At 63.2% G+C, this 17629-nt stretch overlaps 2 protein-coding genes across 3 annotated transcripts; both read right to left on the bottom strand.

The window, feature by feature from the left end:
- Window positions 1–319: 319 nt before the first annotated feature.
- Window positions 320–6320, bottom strand: SASH3 (SAM and SH3 domain containing 3). 2 transcript variants are annotated; one of them, XM_056359620.1, is made up of 8 exons: window positions 6124–6320; window positions 3349–3444; window positions 2923–3072; window positions 2710–2851; window positions 2477–2634; window positions 2119–2325; window positions 1665–1815; window positions 320–1548 (listed from the first exon to the last, which is right to left on the bottom strand). In XM_056359620.1, the coding sequence occupies exons 1-8, from the start codon at window positions 6175–6177 to the stop codon at window positions 1364–1366; spliced, it is 1143 nt and encodes a 380-aa protein (XP_056215595.1). In that variant the 5' UTR covers window positions 6178–6320; the 3' UTR covers window positions 320–1363. The 2 variants fall into 2 exon arrangements, with proteins under 2 accessions (XP_056215595.1, XP_056215594.1); XM_056359619.1 differs by having other exon boundaries at window positions 320–1551; window positions 6124–6319.
- A 606-nt stretch (window positions 6321–6926) lies between these two features.
- On the bottom strand, window positions 6927–13434 carry XPNPEP2 (X-prolyl aminopeptidase 2). Its single transcript, XM_056359617.1, has 21 exons — window positions 13288–13434; window positions 12321–12394; window positions 12119–12229; window positions 11968–12031; window positions 11662–11766; window positions 11436–11522; window positions 11183–11329; window positions 10968–11069; window positions 10751–10832; window positions 10095–10290; window positions 9811–9900; window positions 9597–9706; window positions 9438–9515; window positions 9272–9343; window positions 9063–9123; window positions 8861–8930; window positions 8642–8746; window positions 8059–8118; window positions 7793–7869; window positions 7582–7680; window positions 6927–7278 (listed from the first exon to the last, which is right to left on the bottom strand). The coding sequence occupies exons 1-21, from the start codon at window positions 13331–13333 to the stop codon at window positions 7060–7062; spliced, it is 2055 nt and encodes a 684-aa protein (XP_056215592.1). The 5' UTR covers window positions 13334–13434; the 3' UTR covers window positions 6927–7059.
- Window positions 13435–17629: the final 4195 nt, after the last annotated feature.

The raw sequence follows: 17629 nt of genomic DNA, 5'->3' as shown, positions 1-17629 counted from the left end.
AGCCTCTGCCTCTCTCTGTGCCTCCCTAAGCCAGCTGCCTCTTTCCCTTTCCCCGTGGCTTTCCAGCCTCTACGTGTCATGCTTCTAGCGTGTCTTATCTGTGCTGTCTTAATTGCGTCCTCCTGTCCCCCCACAGCAGCTGAAGAGGGGGGGTGTCTTTGCGTGCAGATTGTGCAGCCCGAGCTGAGCCAAGATGCATCCCAGTGGGTGCAGCTGGGGAGCATCCTGGGAAACGTGTGGTTACCTGCAGACCCTGCTCCCTTCCCCAGCTCCCTCCCCAAGCCTTCCTGGCTGGTAGGAAGCAGGCTGAAGGCCGAAGTGAAACGGACTTGCATGTTTTTATTGAGATTGAGCGCAAAGGAACAAACTGGGTGCCCAAAGGCCAATGCTGCAGTGCAGGAGCTGGAGGTGGTGGTGAGCAGCAAAAGCTGGGCTGAAGGGAGCTGGAGTAGATACCCCGAGCCAGGGAGCAGGCTGCCCCGTGCTCCCATGTGGATGCGTGCCCCTGCCTCGGCTCCTGCCCATGCAGAGAGGCTGTGGGGCCCTGGCTGGGAGGATCTGGCAGTATGGCGGGGGCTGTCCGGGGTGACAGCCTCCCCCAGCCACCTGTGGGGCAGCAGGGTGGTTGCTCCAGCTCCCTTTCATAGCCCTGCTGGACCGGGCTCGCTGGCAAGCTGCGGGCAGCCTTTGGGGCTCCCCTTGAGCTGAGAGCGGGGGCTCACAGTGCCCTTGCTGGGCAACTTTCAGCTTGGCTGAACCTTTGCCCACCCACCCACCTATGCACCCCACCAACACAGACAATGCAAACCGTCCAGCAAACCTTTCCCTGCCTGCCCTGGCTGTGTGAGGAAGATGCTGGAGGAAGGCAGTGTGGGTGTCCTCCTTGCCAGCAAGGAGTCAGGCTCAGTGGGACCTCTGTGCTCTCGCACCCAGCTGCTCAGCACTGGACCTCCTGTCCCTGCCTGCCATGGACCTCCCCGTCCTTGCAGTCTCCTGTGTGTGCAACCCAGCTAGCAAGGGCTCTGGGAAGAGCTCTAAAAGCTGTGGATGAAGTGGGGCAAGCCCAGGAGAGGCAATCCAGGCCTGCAGCATCTTGGCAGGGAACACTGTTCCCCAGGGTGCCTGGAGCACCTGTGTAGGGGCAGCAGTGCAACGCAGTACAGTGCAAAACGTCCTGGGGGTAGCCCCAGAGGGCCAGTGGCTGAGCTGCCTGCAGCCACGCAGCACCAGGTCCCATGCCAGGGCCGTGGGGTCCTGCTGCTGGTGCTCACCTGCTTCCCCTGTGAGCAGCCGTCCCCTCCAGTCCGGGAAGCGGCTGTGGGCTGTGCCCATCTGCGAGGCAGTGCCAGCAGGCAGGGCAGGCTCAGGACGACTCTGCCAGGGAGAGAGCCCGCAGCTGCCCCTCAGGACCACCCGATTCAGCATCTTCCCGGCTGCTGTCTAGGGTCTCTGATCCCTCGAAGCAGCCTGAGTCCCGGGGAATGTCCCCTTTGAGCTCTGAGGGCAAAGGCTGGGCTTCGGAGCTGTCGCCTTCCTCTGGCTCGCTCGCTGCTGGGGGAGGCAGGACGTGGCATTAGTGGGCAGGGAGGCTGCCGCTGTGGCTGCCCGGCGTGGGGGCCATGGGCAGCATGCAGTGTTTCCCCTCCACCTCCCCTGACTCTTACTGTCATAATCCAGGAGGAGCTCGGCAGCTGTGAGCAGCTTGGCACGGTGCTGGGGGTCCGTGATGTTCAGCTCGTTGAGGTGGGTCTCCCGCAGCTCCTTGAAGTCCTCCAGTGTCTGGTAGCCGTTCAGCAGCAGGGTGGAGGTGTGCTCCTGGGGTGGGAGGGCAGCGGAGGGCTGAGCAGAGTGCAGCACAGCTTCCCCCAGCTCTCTGCCTGGCCCTTGGTGCAAGCCGTGTGGCGCAGGTCCACGGCAGGCAGTTGCCCAGGCATTACCCGGAAAAGCCCCATTGTGTCCCCTTTGTGCCCCAGCGGTGCTTGGGCATGAGGTGGAGGGAGCCATGGGGCTGGTGGCTGGTGAAGGACTGCTGGGGAGCAGAGGAGAGGGTGGTCCTTCTGCGGGCATCCTGGGCTCATGCTGGGTGCCGCTGACCCCCCATGGGCCCCTGGCCCTTACCTGCAGGTTGATGCGCTCCAGCAGCTCGTGGAGGGTCTTGGGCTTGAGCCGCTTGCTCTTGCTGGGGCCACGGCTCTTGCGGGCAGGAGCTGTCTCCTCAGGGATGACATCCACATAGATGAACTTGAAGGAGCCCACCCTGTTGTTGAGCAGCCCCGTCCAGGTGCCCATGGGCGGCTTCTCGATGATGCTAATGATGTCCCCTTTCTGGACAAGGGAGATAGGGGCAAAGGTGGGCACAGGCTTGGGGACAGCTGGGGAGCATCCCCTTTCAGGGGGTCCCCAGCCACTCTCCCTCCCCAGACCTGCCCTTTGCCCCAGCTCTCCACAGCCCTGGGCTGGCCGTGGTGTGGCTCACCCGCAGCTTCAGTGAGTCCTTGTCGTAAGGGCTGGGTGTGAAGTCAGTGTGGACACGGGCACGGCCACAGAAGGGGCCAGTGTAGGCTGGGCTGCTCTCCTCCAGCTGCAAGCTGTCCCGGTTGCTGCCCGAGGGGCCGGGGCTGGAAAGTTCACTGCCTGCGGAGGGGAGGGAGGTCAGGATGTGACCTGCTGGGAGGTGAGGGGCCAGCACCCTGCTGGGGCCAGGCTCACCGCTGGACAGCTGACGGCCGATAGATGGGTGCCCATCTTCCTCCATCTCCAGGTAAGATGGGGGCACCTTTTCGTGGCTCGTCTCCTCTGTGCTGCTGGCTGGGGACAGGGGGCACAGGGACCCCTCCTCCTCCACGTCTCCCTGCCAGGGGGGGACAGGGTCAGGCCAAGGGAGGGAGAGCTGCCCCCCAGGTGCCTGGGCCCCCTGCTCACCTTCCCCTCTGCTAGTGCTTTCACAACCATCCTGCCCATCTTCCGGTTCATGGTGCGGGAGATGACGGCCCGCCACTTCTTGCCCAACCTCATCCCGCTGCTTCGTGCAGTATCGTCAGGGCTGGCACTGCTGGACTCGTCCTCGGGGATCTGGCAGAGGGATGGAGAGTGAAGGCAGACCCCACGCTCCCCACCGCCCCCAGGCAAACCTCAGCTGGGTCACACAGGGGTGCAAGACTCCTTGAGGGGTGAGACCCTGAGTCCTGCCGGTGCTGGAACCCCTGGGGCTGCTCCATTGCACATGGGCCGCCAGTAGGACCAGGAGTTTGGGGAAACAGGCTCTGAAAAGGGCTGTCCCCAGTGGGGATGTGGTCCCAAGGGAGCAGGACGTGGCAGGAGGTGGTCTGCAGGGATCCAGGCACTCACATTCTCATCCAAGCTGAACTCCTTCTCACTCGGCACAGGGGAGCTGACTTTGGACTTGGCAAAGTCCTTGAAGCTGCTGGAGCGCTGGAGGGAGAGCTGGGGGGGAACAGAAATGTGTGAGGGCTTCTCCCTGCACCCCCGTGCCCCAGCTCCCACCCTCCCCTCCGGCAGCCATGCCCCTCGGGCTGCTTTGGCTTGCCCAGAGCAATGCCGGTGCTTGAAGAGTGTTTTGGCTACACAGCCTCCCCCTTCCTGCACAGCCCCCCCCCCCCCCCCCGCACCCCTTAAAGAACCTCCGTGTGATGTGAGCCCCCCAGGACCTGGGGTCCAGAGACCTGGCATTGCTCTCGGTGCGTGTACGGCTGCTGGGCGCAGTGCTCCAGGGGCAGGGGCTGTGTGGTGCCGCTTGGTGCTGCTGCGGACTGAGCAGCACCGAGAGCTTCTGCTCCAGCGCTCACTGCGGGTGCTCCGGCGCTGAGCCTGGTGCTGCCAAGCTGAGAGCAGCCCAGGTCTGCGCCATGCTGCTGTCGTAGCATGTGGGCTGGGCGCTTGCTGGGGAAATACGTGGGCTCTACAACACAGCCACTCTGCTCAGCACCCAAACGTGGGCATGCTGTACCAGCCCAGCCCCTGAGCCAGGGATCCTGTGAATGGGAGCAGTGGGACCTGCCTTGAACTCAGTCCGGCTCCTGCAGTGGCTGTACCCTGGGTCAGTCCCTCCTCCTCTGCGAGTGTCTGACAACTAAAGGCTGTTTTCAGTGGCTGAGAGCATGAGTGCTGCCATGCCCATGCTGCTGCCCTCACATTGAGCTCCAGGCCTGAAAGTTGCCCATGTTTTCTGCCTGCAAGCATCATCCCACAGCCCAGAGAGCACCTCCCCTGCCAGCGTCACCAGGAAGCTCAGTCCCGCCTTTGCACCAAAGCCACTGAAGCAGGTTTTGAATCTCAGTCCTGGTGCAGCCCTCCACCACTGCCTCTTCCAGGCTTCCCTGTGCCCTCTGCCTGCCTCCCTGGCTCTCCTTCCCCCTTCTCTCTGTCCTCAGGTGTCAGTTCCATGTGGGAAGGGGTCCAGAAGCATCCTTAGTGCTGGCTAGCCGGGTTCCCTGTAGGAGCACATGGTCCCAGGTCTCCTTCATCCCTGGATGCCCAGCACCAGTGCTACCGTGGGAGCCAGCTAGCATGGCAGGGCTGGGCAGGCTTGGCTGCCAGCACACTCAGAGCACACGCTGCAGCACTCGCTCTTTCCGTGACTGCAAATGCAGTAATTTCCTTTCTCAAGTCACTCTGCCTGCCCTGGACTCCTGCTTGCATCGGAAACAGCCAAGGCCCTTCTCAGCCCCTGCACAGCCTGGTCCTGCCCAGACATGGCCCTGCACCTTCCCCTCCTCCTTCTCCTTTTCATCAACTCAACTGAGCATCCTCTATTACTTATTTTTGCCATTTTCTTGTAGAGGGCTGGCTTCGATGAGGGAGACCTGGCTCCATCTCTGCTGTGGCTTAACTTAGGACCGGCTCAGCTGGTGCACCCATGGGGAGGAAATGCTGGTGGTTTGCCCTGCTCCCATGCCAGCACCCCTGAACCCACTAGACCCAGGTGGCTTGAGCCCCTCAGGTCTCTCTCCCTGCACCCTTCAGGTAAAACAACTTTGTGCTCTGTGCCCACCCGCAGTCAGGAAAGCTGTGGCAACAGCTGCTGCCCTGGGGCTGGAGGAGCTGGGGGTGCAACAGCAGCTGTGGAAAGCCTGGCAGCGGGGGACTGTGGAGCTGGGGTGGACGGCCCCCCCAGGAGCATGGCAGCAAGAGGGAAGTGAGAGCCGTGGCTGTGGCTGGGCAAGGGCAGGGGATGTCCGCTGGGGCCTGCCAGGCTCACTGGGCCACCCCCAGCACAGGGAGTTGGGGCTTTGCTCACGTTTCCCCTGGGAGCTCCCCAGCAGGGAGGAGCCGCTGTGGTGCATCTCTGCCGGGATGTCTGCCCACTGTGGGCAGCACCCCGGCACCAGGAGCTGTCCCCCTGCTCCCCTTGGTGACACATGGCTGCAAAGCCCACTGGGTCCTGGCAAGAGCTGAAGTGCTTGCTGGTGCAAGACCTGACAGGAACTGAGGGGCTGGTCATGGCCCCCGTCGGTGGCTCCAGCCCTCTGGGCAGGTGGCATATAGCCCTGCTGTGCTGAGGGCTCTCAGGAGGTGCTGGTAGCTGGTACTGCTGGTGGCTCCAGCGCCTGGTGCAGTGCTGCCAGAGGAAGAGGCCAACACATGTGACTGAACGCAGCCTCACGCTGCCCCAACCACAGACACCTTGCTCTGTGGGTCGGGCTGGGAGCTGCGCGCTCAGCACCGCAGCCGGCCGCCCCACCACCATGGCAGGAAACGGCAGGCGGCCGCCCACGCTGTGGGGAGCCCACGGAAAGGGGGAGCCACTGCCCCCCTGGCAGAGCCCCACGGGTCCCACCAGCACCCCAGCTTGCACCCATGCTTACCCCAGGGGTCTGCACATCCTGGCCAACCATCCCACCGAGCTGCAAGCCAGGGTGGGAGCAGGGCATGGGACAAAGCCAGGACCACGCACCAGTGAGGCCATAGTGGCTGGTGGTGGCAGGGACCGAGTGCTGGCAGCGCTGCCCCCAGGCCCCACGGGGCTCTGTCCCATGGCTTCCCCAGCCCACTGACACCAGTGCTCCCTGCTCAGCATCCCACGAGCAGCCCAGGCTCAGCCGGTGCTGGGCGTGCTGGAGACACTGTGGGTGCCAAGGGCGGTCGGGCGCTGCCCGCACTCACCTTCTTGTGTCCTGGCTCCTTCTCACTGGCGTTGGAGGGCTTGCGGCGCAGCATGGTGCTGGGGCCCAGTGGCAAGGGTACAATGCTGGGGCAGCGCCTGGCACGGCACGTACTAAAGCACCGGCACCAAGGCCAGGGAGCGCACAGGAAGCTGGCGGTCACATGAGGGGTGCTTGCAGCGGCGCTGCTCAGAGTGGCTGACGGGTGTGCTGGCTGGGGCAGGAGGAAGGAAACCCTTCACGAAGTTGCTACCCTGCCCAGGGCCCCCAGGGCAGGGGTGTCTGCCTGCACCCTGCCACCCCTTGGCGATGCTGCTGGTGGGCACCGCACCACACCCCCCTACCCAAAGGATGGAGGTCTCCAACTTCTCCATTGTGCCCCTCTCTGTGCCTGCTCATTCTCTCTGCCAGCACACGATGGCCGAGCACTCCATGTTGTGCTTGGTCAGGGATGTCCCACTTGTCCCCTACATCTGCAGGTCCTCCTGGCTGGCTGGGCACTGAGCCCAGGTGGGATGTGCTCATCTGCACACTGCTGCTGAGACCTGCAGGGCAGTGGCGATCGCCACGGCTGGGCCAGCTGTCCTGCACCCTCTTGCTCCAGTTCTTCCATCTCTTGACCCAGTGATTAAAATCTGCCCTGAATCTACCTCCTTGGTCCCCCAGGGCAGGCCAGAAGGCATGAGCAGGGTCCTACATGTGGGGCTGGGGGCCATGTGGGGCCGGACCCCAGCCCCACACCAGTGAGTGAGGTGGTGGGCAGGCTGGGAGCACACTGGGCTGCTGCAGCAGGGCACAGCAGTATGCAGGCACCTGCCAGCATTGCTCATGTTTAATCAAATGAGTGAATAGAAAACAAAAAAAAAGGAACTGAGCGGCAGGAAGAACAAACGGCCACAGCAGGGAGAGGGCTGGCACCGGGCTGGTTGATGCAGGGTCAGGCCTGCAGCCTGGTGAGCAGCACAGAGAGGAGGGAGGCGAGGGGCAGCATGCCCGGGGTGGTGGTGGCAGCAGCGACGGTGGTGGCGGCACTGCCCAGTGGGAAGGGCTCTGTACTCCTCTGCAGCCAGCGGTACGCCTCCTCCAGCTGCTGCCGCAGCAGCTCTGGCCCCACGCGCGCCCGGATGGTCTCATAGTAGGCGTTCAGGTACCGGATCTGCAGCCAGGCACCGGGGGGGGGCTATGGAGGGGCTGCCTGCCCCCCCCCCCCCCCCCCGCCTTTGGTGCTACCCATCAGCTACCCCACACCCTAATCGCTGGACCCTGTCTCCAGACCCCATCACCCCTCTCCATCCACACGTCCCTCCCTGCCCTGGCCCTGTTTACCCACCCTGGCCTCGTGCCATGGTCCTGGTTTCCCACTACATCCCCCTCCCAGCCCCTTTGCTCTCCTCACACTCCAGCCCCATGTGCTGGCCCCATGTCCCTGCTCTGCCTCCCTGCCCCCAGCACCCCATACCTGCTCTGGTGACAGAAGGCTGAGGTCAATGAGGTTTCGGTCGTAGGGCACCAGGGACACCACCTCAAAGGTCAGGAAGGGCTTCTCCCCAGTCTGGTGCTGCCACAGAGAGGTGGCCTTGGGTCCCCGCACCTGCACCCAGGGGGTGCCTCCGCCCCTGGCTTGATGCAGCCTCCCTCAGTGTGGTGCCACCCCAGCCCCATTGTGCTACCTCAGTCTGTGCCTCCACCACGAGAGCAATGTCCTCGATGCGGATCCCAAACTCGCCGTCCCGGTAGTACCCAGGCTCTGGGGGCCGGGAAGGTGCTCAGTGAGTCCCAAGCCCCAGCAACTCTCCCAGCCCATCCCACCCTGGAGGGGCCAGATCTGGCCGCTGAGTGGGGCTGAGAGCTGAACACCTCCTCCCCAGCCAGGCTCTGCACCGCAGGGACACCCCAGAGAGCCCGAGGCACTGGCCAGAGCGGTGGGTGTGCGTACCGATGGAGGTGAACATGCCGGCCGTCAGTGGCACGTTGTTGGACTGGAAGCCCACGGGCCCTGCAGGGGACATGGTGTGTGTTACAGCTTCTGGGAACAGCGTGTGCTGCAGGGACACCCTAACAAGGATGAAGGTGTCACACTGGCGAGAACCACGTGGCCACCGCAACAAGGACAGGTGGCCACTTGTGCAGGGACCATTAGATCATATCATCCCAGCAAGGACTGTGGGACCACCTTGACAAGGGCCATGGGACTACCACCTTGGCAAGGACTGCAGGGCCACCCTGGCAGGGACCATGGAGCTACCCTTGGCAAGGACTGTGGGGCCATCCCAGCAAGGACCATGTGGCCACCCTGTCAAGGAACATGCAGCCACCTTGGCCAGGACTGCAGGGCTACCCCGGCAAGGACCATGGGGCTATCCTTGCAAGGACCGCAGCACCCTGCAGGTAGGGGACACCCACCCGCAGCGAGAGGCTCAGCTGGGCTATGAGAAGTCCTGCATGAGCCCCTGTCTTCATCTTTTGCCCCACAGCCCAGCCCATGTCCCCAGCACCAGTGACAGTGCCACAGCACCTACACTCATGGACTGAGAGGAAGTTGCCGATGCCATGGCCGGTCCCGTGGCCATAGTTGAGTCCCACATCCCAGAGTGCTCGGCGGGCAAAGGACTCCACCACTCTCCCTGGGGAATGATGAGGTGGGATGGGGGCCAGCAAGCCAGTGAGGGCCCCCTCTGCTTTCCTCCTCCCCATGTCCAGGGGTCTCCGGGCTGCCTGATGCCTGGCTCAGCACCCACCTGCTGTGTTGGGTGGGAAGATGAGGCGGGACAGGTCGATGTTGCCCATCAGCACACGGGTGTAGGCTTCCTAGGAGGGGCATGGTGGAAGGGGGCTGAGCGTGGTGGTAGCTGGATGCCTGCCCCAGCACATCCAGCCCTGGCAGTGACCTTGGTGCTGAGTGCTGCAGCGGGGTGCTGGCTGGCATGGAGGGGCTGGTACCTTCTGGAGTGGGGTTGGCACACCCCAGTGCACTGTCCGTGTGATGTCTGTCGTCCCGTCCCTGCAAAGGGGGGGAGGGGGGGCATGAATGGGGGTGATGCAGCCCTGGCACTGGCTTTGGGGCTCCCTGCCAATGCCCAGTGCTGGAGGCATGGGAGGTGATGGGGGCACTGTGCAGTGCTGAGGGCCCACATTAAGGGGTTACGCACAGATATTGCCCTCCAGTGTCCGAAAGGTACATCTCACCCACAGACAGCTTCCGACTGCTCTGGTTGGAGGGGCTGTGAGGAGAGGGGGGGTCAGAGCCTGCTCCCAGCCTCCCCACTGCTGCTGCTGGCCCTGGCTGCCCCGGCTCTGACTGGGGCTGACCCGTACCTGTAATGGGCCAGTGCCGCGTTGAGCCCACTGGCTGAGATGGACTGGAAGCTGGGTCCGTGGCTGTGCTCCTGGGCCCTAGAAGACAGCAGGGAGGGAGATGCTGGGAGTCCCCATCTGCCCTACACCGGGTGGGGGGGTTGTGGTGGCAGCACTGACTGGCGGAGTGCGTCGATATACTGTGCCCCCGAAAACTCGTCCACCTGTCCCTGCGGGACCATCTTCTCCAGCCACAGCAGGTACTGGATGACAGCCACTGCATCCCTAACCTGGGGGTGGCCCAAAGGCATCAGAGGAGGGGGGCACCAGCACCCTTTTCTCCCGGTTGCCCCCCACTTCTGCTCAGGGCTGCAGGGATGGGGACAACCCTTACGTGAGCAGCCCGCAGCATCTCCTGCTCCTTGGCATTTTTCACAGCCTTGGCCAGCATGACGGGGGAGTAGCTGTCCTCCAGCAGCTTCTCCTGCAAGGGCAGTCTGAGGGTGGCATGGCTGGGCATGGCCATCCACCCATCATGCCTCAAGGGTGGCCATGGCACATCCCACACCACCACAGCTTGGTGGTCATGGGGCCATCCCCACGCCCGGCGGGACCCATGTTGCCCACGGCAGGGCTCAGTGGCATGGGTGTTGGTGCCAGCACGCAGTGGTGCCCCACCTGGGGTATGACGCTGTAGAGGCCATAGGTGGTGTACTCAGTGCCTAACCAGATGGTGACGTTGCCCTGGGCATAGTACTGGAGCTGGGCACGTGCCTGCCCGTATTCCCACAGCTCCACGCACAGAGGCCCGGGGCAGCCGGCCTGCAGGGACTGCCGTGCTGCTGCCGCCAGCCGCCTCTTGTCCACGAACAGGCTGTGGAAGGATGCAGGATGGTGCAGGCAGTGCCGTGGGGTTGGCCTGCTGCCTTTGGTCCCCCCTCCCTGAGCCTGGCCATGCAGAGTGTGCCGGCGAAGGGGAGGGGGCTGGGGAGCCCAGAGGGGATGCTGGGCTGGGAACAGGGGTCAGCTTCAGGCTGTGCTGGAAGGGAAGGTGCTGCACCACGAAGTGGGCTGAGAAGGAGGGTGCTACAACCCTGGGGTGGACTGCGAGTGGGGGAGCTGCACCCCAGGCTGTGCTGTGCAGGCTAGACATGGGAAAGATGTGGGGCTTGGAGGGGACAGTCAGTGGAATTGGGCACTGCAGGACATAGTGGGCTCTGAGGAAAGGACCACTGGGCTGAGGGGAGGGTCCTGTGGGTGCTGGCCCTGGAAGGGAAGCTGGGTGGGTGCTGAGCCCCATTCATGCCCTGTGCCTGCAGGAAGATGCCTCCCACCTTATGCTAGAGTTGGTCAGCAGGGTGTAGGAATAGAAGACAGGGTTGTAGGGGATGTCGTCTCCACGGAGGTTGAAGAGCCCTGTCAGGAACAAGACCTCCAAGCTTGTGCCCACCAGCTCCCCTCCCACCCCCAGGGTTTGGATCCCAGGGCACTCACCACAACACCCACCGTGACACCCACCACAGCACCTACCGTGGCACCACAGCTACTCACAGGCTGTCTCCTCCAACCCTGACAGCAGCACAGCTGTGGGACGTTGAATGTGCTGCTTCATCTGCTGCCGAATCCCAGCCACCTTCTCCTGCCAGCTGCTCCCTGGGGGGGGAGTAGGAAGCCAGCTCAGCTCAGGGACCACCATGGACCCCTGGGTTGGGGTCTGCCACTGGCAAGCATCCTCCCAACAGCCTTGGGGAGGATGGTGGTCATACCTGTGAATGCTGCTGGGAGGCTGTAGATCTCACCAGAGGCTGGAGGGGGTCTCTGGTCACCCCACACTTGATCCACAAGGTTGGTCTCAATGGGGAGCAGGGTCCTGCCAGAGCCACGCAGAGCCTGGCTGTAGCTGTTCCAGGCGTCTGAGTGGGGGGAAGCAGCCCGCAGTTGGAGACACCTGGTAAATCCACACCTGGGAGCTGCCCTCATGTCAGGCAGGGTCACCCTCTATGTGATGGCCAATGCTACCGATGGAGAAGAGGAAGGGGTCCAAGCTGATGTTCCCCTCAGCAGGAACTGCCTCCAGGATCCACAGCCCAATGGACTCGATCCAGGCTGTGGGAGAGAGCTGGGTGGCACCAAGAGGACAAACCATGTCCTGGCCCACGGTGAGCCCAGATGAGGCCATGGCTGGGGCTGGGAAGGTCCTGGGCATGGGGGCACACAGAAATCCCCCGGCCTGCCCCTCACTGACGTGTCCGCTGCAGCTCCCAGTTGCAGTCCAGCTGCCGCTCTGCCTGGGTCCAGTAGCGGCTGTCGGTCCACAGGGCAGCCTTGTCCTGCGTCACCACGACAGTGCCTGTGACAGGAGTGGGGGCTCAGACATCACCTCTCCCCCCACTCCAGGCAGCTGACCCTCAGGGATCGCCAGCCCAACCTCCCGTGTGGAGTGGGACCATGCCCTGCCCTGCGGATCCCCAAGGATAAGGACCAGGAGGCAGCCAGGTGCTGCCCCGTCCCCGCTGGAGCAGAGACCGCAGGGTGGTGAGGATGCTCTCACCTGCAGAGCCGGTGAAGCCGGTCAGCCAGCCCAGCCTGGAATCCCGTTCAGCGATGTACTCACTCTGGAGACGGGAACAGAGCCACGAGAGGTGGTCACAGGCACCGGTGGGAGAACCAGTCTCAGGGGTGCGGGCAGGCTGCTGCCTTACCATGTGGGCGTCCGTGGAGGGCACGATGTAGGCATGGACGCTGTGGGCTCGCATGGTGCCCCGCAGAGCAGCAAGCCGCGCGGTTGTGTTGGTGGCCGTAGGGGGCAGGTACTGGTAGCACGAGGGAAGATGTGAGCAGTGGAGCTGGGGGGCTGATCCCGTGTGGGATGTCCCAGGAACTGGGAGGGCAAGCGGGGCTCACCGGTGGGTCCACGGAGCAGTCCCGGACGCTGGTCCTGGCGGAGGCGCCCTGCAGTGGCCAGCCTGTGGCACAGCCTGGGGGTGCAGGGACACTCTGGAGCCTCAGGCTGCAGCCTGAGGTCCCGCTGGCCCCTTGCTCCAGCCCAGAGCCAGCACCAGGGCAGCTGTGACCCTCATCCCCAGTCCCAAATACCGAGCCAGACCAGCTTTAGGGCTTTTTAAAAAAACAGTGTTTCTAGCCCCAGGAATAGTGGGCAAAGACCAACGCCATCATCCAGCTCAAGAGGAAGTAAACGCCAGTGCCTGCGGCATGCCTGGGGACCAGCCCAGCCGGGGGGGGAATCATCACAAGGTGCAGCTGGTGCCCACTGTCTGGGAGCCGGGAGGCAGCTGGCAGGAGCCAGCCCTGCGCATCCCCAGTGCTGGGTCCAGGGAATAGCTGGCTGGCAGCCCCGGCAGGAGCTGGCCTCTCCCCAGCACTGCACTGCATCTGGTGCCATCACCGGCACTGCCTTTCCCCAAGATCTCCATCACCATTGCCGCTGCAGTCGGTGGGCTGGGAGCTGGTTCCTTGTCTTGGGCCAAGGGCACCAAGCTCTGGTCCATGGTGCAATGGGGGAATGGGCCACCCTTAGCATGGTGTGGCCTTGGGTGCCTGGTCTCACTGCCCCCGGGAGCTGCTCCTTACCCATCACCTCCCCAGGGGTCATCCCTGGGGTCAGGCAGGCAGGCTTAGCCCCTCTCCATAGCCTGCCCCCCTGCCGTAGGGTATCGAGGCTGGAGCAGCAGCACAGCCCTGGCTACCTAAGGGCAAACACACCCTTGATTCACCCGAGGCAGTGGTTTGGACTGCTGCAGAACACCCCTACATCCTCTGTGCTGGGACCAAACTGGTTCCTGGGAGTTCCCAGGATGTGTCATTCCCTGAGGAGCCCACCCTACCTCCCAGTCCAGCCCCTCCAACATACCGTGGAGCAGGAGCACCCAGGCTGCGATCCACTGTGGGGGGTGCATGGCTGCCCCCAGAGGTGCCCAGCAGGACAGGGAGTGGAGGGAATGTTTCGCCAGTGCCTTGGGTGACAGGTCCCTCCTCCTGTGCCTTTGCCCCTGGGGCAGAGGGATGCTGGATGGGAAGGTCAAGGCCTGGAGCAGATGGGGAGCGGGGTTGTTGTCCTATGCAAATCCTGCTGCTAAATCAAAGCAAACAGCAAAGTCAGCACGAAGTCCAAAGATCCTCCCAGAGCAGAGGTGGGGCCACGCCAGCTCAGCCTGGCACGTTCCAGCTGCTTGGGGTTCAAAGCAGGCAAAAAGGGGCTGCAACACCAAAAGGGAACTTCAGCGCTAGCGAGAGCCCGTTGTCCTGGTAATGGCATAATAGGAAACATAAATTTGGAGTGTATTGGTGAGCCGGGTTGGCAACACTGGCAAGGGAGACAGTGGCAATATTTAGGCAATATTTTAGCATCGAGCAGCCTTACATGATCAGAAACACGTTTGGTGGTAGCGTGTGGAGGGAGGGGACCGTGATGGTGGTGAACAGACTGAGCTATGCTGTGCAGGCCAGGTACCAGCCCCTGCCCACACCCTGGGCACTGGGCCCGGGGACCAGCGGCCACCTCCGAGGGCTGCGCTGGGACCTGCGCTCTGCGGGAGGAGCCCGCTGGGATCTGCCCTTTGTCCCGCTGAGCCTAAGCCCGTGAGCTCTGGACCGCCACGGCATCTGCCTTGCTAAAAAACTCATTATGTTAGTCATGAGGAGCCTTGACCCCAAGGCCTGTCACTTTTACTGCATCCGTATTTCCTCTTAGCTCGTTAATGACTTCTCTGTGCTTATTGAAGAGAAAGGCTGGCTGAAGGACAGCTGTTGGCAGGCAGCAGAGGTGTCCAGACATGGGTCAGACATGGATCTTCAGGGGAGGATGCGCATCCCCACCGAGGACAGGGGTACCAGGAGGGGTCCCTGCTGGACCATTGCTCATTGCAGATCACGAAGCTCCTTTTAACTGGCTGGGATGTCTCATGGACCTGCTGCACCACAGGGGCAGGCCCAGCATCACTGTCACAGCCAGCTGAGTGCCAGGTGGCCCTGGGGCTCTGTCTGAGGGGCATGGCACAAGCACGTGTTTGGAGGAGGGTAAAAGAGAGATGGGACCAGGGGAGGTGTGGGGCAGGGATGGAGACGTGCTGAGAGCAGATCCTGGGAGAAGGGTGGAAAGATGTCACCGCCATCACGGCAGGACCTTGTGCTTGGTGGTTTGGCCAGCAGGATGCAAGTTGCAAGAGATCTGGTAGTCCTGTGGCAAATGAACAAATAGATGTTTTACGGACAAACCTCCTTGAAAATACGTGAGCTCTTTCAGGAATTCTGGGCAGCAAATTGCTGCAACAGCGTGATGGGCAGGGAGGAAGCCCTGCCTGGCTGGTCCTAGGCTCTGCAGGATGGCTGCCGCCCTTGTGCTGCCCCTTCCCTCCTCCCCAGCCCCTCTGCCTGGCCGGAGCCTCCTCCCGGGGTCCCTGCACCAGCTCAGGCGAGCTCTCCGCTGCCCTAGCAAGGGCACGGCCGGGGGGGCCTGATCCCGCCGCGCCGGGTGGGGGCCGTGAACTCGCTCTGGATGCCGTCCCTTCCCTAGGGCATTTGTCGCCTGTTGGACAGCCAGTTTTTAACCCATTTTAACCCATGCGGTGACTCTCCGGCTGTCACCGCAGCGACTGTCCAGCTGTGTCGCCAGGATCCTGCTCACCACGAGGTGGCACCCGGACTGCGCTGTGGAGCTGCACAGACCCCTGTCCCCATGTCCCTCTGCCCTGTCCCCTGCCCACCTGCCCAGTCCTGCCACAGCTCCGGTGCAGCGCAGGGGCCGGTAGCAGCGAAGCCTGGTGGTCCTGCTGCCAGCCTGTCCCTGCCTGTGGGGCGGGCTGAGACCTGGCACGCTCATGTCACGAATGCTCTCAGGCTGCCTGTGTCTGGCATCACCCTCCACCCCCCGGCTCAGAGGACCCTAGGAGCGGGGCAGTGGGGAATCTCCTGCCCTAGCAGCCCCAGCACGGGCAGCACAGGGACAGGAGGGAGGGGGGACACGGGGTGACACCAAAGCTGCCTGTAATTGTTACGGTAACAAAAGTTTCTCGAGGATGTGTGGTGCAGTTGCTGTGGTGACACTCAGGCAGCAGTTTGCTGCCATCCTGCTAGTTAGTAAAATGTGCTAATAATGCTTCCATCCTCTGTGCCTGGTCCCTGCCCACTGCCAGAGTGGGGGCTGCACCCATGGCATGCCCAGGGTCCCCTGTCCCCTGCTGGCTACCCCTGACCTCACAGCCACATGCCATAGGGTCCCCACAGTGGCAAGAGTGTCACCCCCACCCCCTTATCATCAGCCTCTGAGCTCAACTCTGTGGTACCATCTCCGATGCCAGCTCCCCACTCCACATCCAAGGGGCGCGGATGAGGCTGGCCTGTCCCATCTCCTGTGGTTGCACATCCCTCCTCCTCCTCACCCAGCATGGCAGGACATCACTGACCATCCCTGCGACCATCCCCAGGGCCTCATGCCACTCTGAACAAGCCAGTGTCAACAGGACGAAGCTCATCGGCCTCCGTGCGTCCGGTGGGGCCCTTCCCTCCCGCGGGAGGTTTCCTCGAAGACGAGCCGGAGGAAGGCTTTGGGGGGACATCCTCCCTTTGTGGGCTATTGTTGGCCTTCCGTCACCTGCAGAGGCCGTGGGGTGACTCAGGCCGGGGTGACGCGCCCGGCAAACAGGACGCGGGTCGGGGAGGGAGGGTGTGCACGGCTGCAGGAATGCGGAAGCGAGAGGTGGCACGGGGATGCTGCTGCCACAACCCCTGTGAAGGCAGGGCCGGCCTGCCTCTGCCTGCCCTGAAGCCCAGAAGGTGATGTGTGCCCAGGGAGGTGGGCTGTGGGGTGCCCCACAGCCTGGCAGCTGGTCTGCTGGGATGGGGCTACAGCTCCTGGATTGCATGAGCTGGGCACCCACACACACACACTGAAGGAGCACCTCATTTTGGGGGTGCAAAATGCTGGCAGGGAGCGGTGACCCTACACGGCACTGGCAGCACGAGGCTGCAGGCAAGCCTGCCCAGAGCTGTGGCAGTGTAGGGGGGCACAGCCAGCAGGGCTGGAACAGACGCAGAGGGTGTCCCACAGGCATGTGTAGGGTTGCAACATGGTCCCCACACACCCTCTGTAGCCCCTCTTACAGCTCCCCCCAGCCTGTCCTCACAGCCCAACACACAATCACCTTGTCCAGCCCCTCCTGTCCAGCCCCTGCTGTACCCACTGTAGGGTGCTGGTAAGGCAGGGCCACCGACACTCACCCCATCCCAGGGTGTGGTTGCCCTTGTCACCCACTTTTTGCAGGGGTGACACCTTGTGCTGGGGTGACCCTGGCTGGATGCTCTGTGCCCATCCAGCTGCTCTGTCACTGCCCTCCTCAGCTGGGCAGGGGAGAGAAAATGTAATGAAAGGCTCTTGGCTTGAGATAAGGACGGGGAAATCACCCAGCAGGAACCATCCCAGCAGACAGGCTTGACTTGGGGAAAACATTAATTTATTACTAATTAAATCAGAACAGGATAATGAAAGATAAAAACTAAAGTGTAAAACATCATCCCTCCACCCCTCTCTTCTTCCCAGGCTCAGCTTCACTCCCGATTTCTCTGCTTTGCCCCTGCCAGCAGCACAGGGGGACAGAGAACAGGGGCTGTGGCCAGTCCATCACATGTTGTCACTGCCGCTCCTTCCTCCTCGCTCTCTTCCCTGGATCCAGTGTGGGTCCTTCCCACAGCAGACAGCCCTCCATGACTTCCTCCAGAGTGAGTCCTTCTCACGGGCTGCGGTTCTCCCCCCCTGCCCCAACGTGGGTCTCTGCCACTGGTGCAGCCCCCCAGGCCCAGCTGGCCCCAGGGAGGCCCCTGCGAGGTCCCCAGCCCTGCCCCTGCCCTGCCCCAGCCCGGGCTCCTCTGCCCATGGGGCCACTGGCCCTGCCAGGAGCTGCCCCAGCGCCACGGCCCGCGGGACACAGCCCCCTGCCCCAGCGTGGGGCCCTCCCTGGGCTGTGGGTGGGGGTCTGTTGCCCTGTGGGCTCCATGGGCTGGGGGGCACAGCCTGCCCCGCCGTGGGCTTCCCACAGGCTGCCGGGGGGTCTCTTGCCCTGTGCCTGAAGCCCCTCCTGCCTCCTTCTGCCCTGACCCCGGTGCCTGCAGTGCTGCTGCTCTCGCATGGCCTCACTCCTCTCTCTGGCTGCTGTGGTACACGTTTTTTCCCCTTCTTACCTATGTTATCCCAGCGGCCC

Source organism: Falco biarmicus, chromosome 14 (genome assembly GCF_023638135.1).
Source record: "Falco biarmicus isolate bFalBia1 chromosome 14, bFalBia1.pri, whole genome shotgun sequence".
Classification (NCBI taxonomy): domain Eukaryota; kingdom Metazoa; phylum Chordata; class Aves; order Falconiformes; family Falconidae; genus Falco; species Falco biarmicus.
The sequence above is the reverse complement of the archived record's forward strand: the minus strand, read 5'-3'. Positions and strand labels throughout refer to the sequence as shown.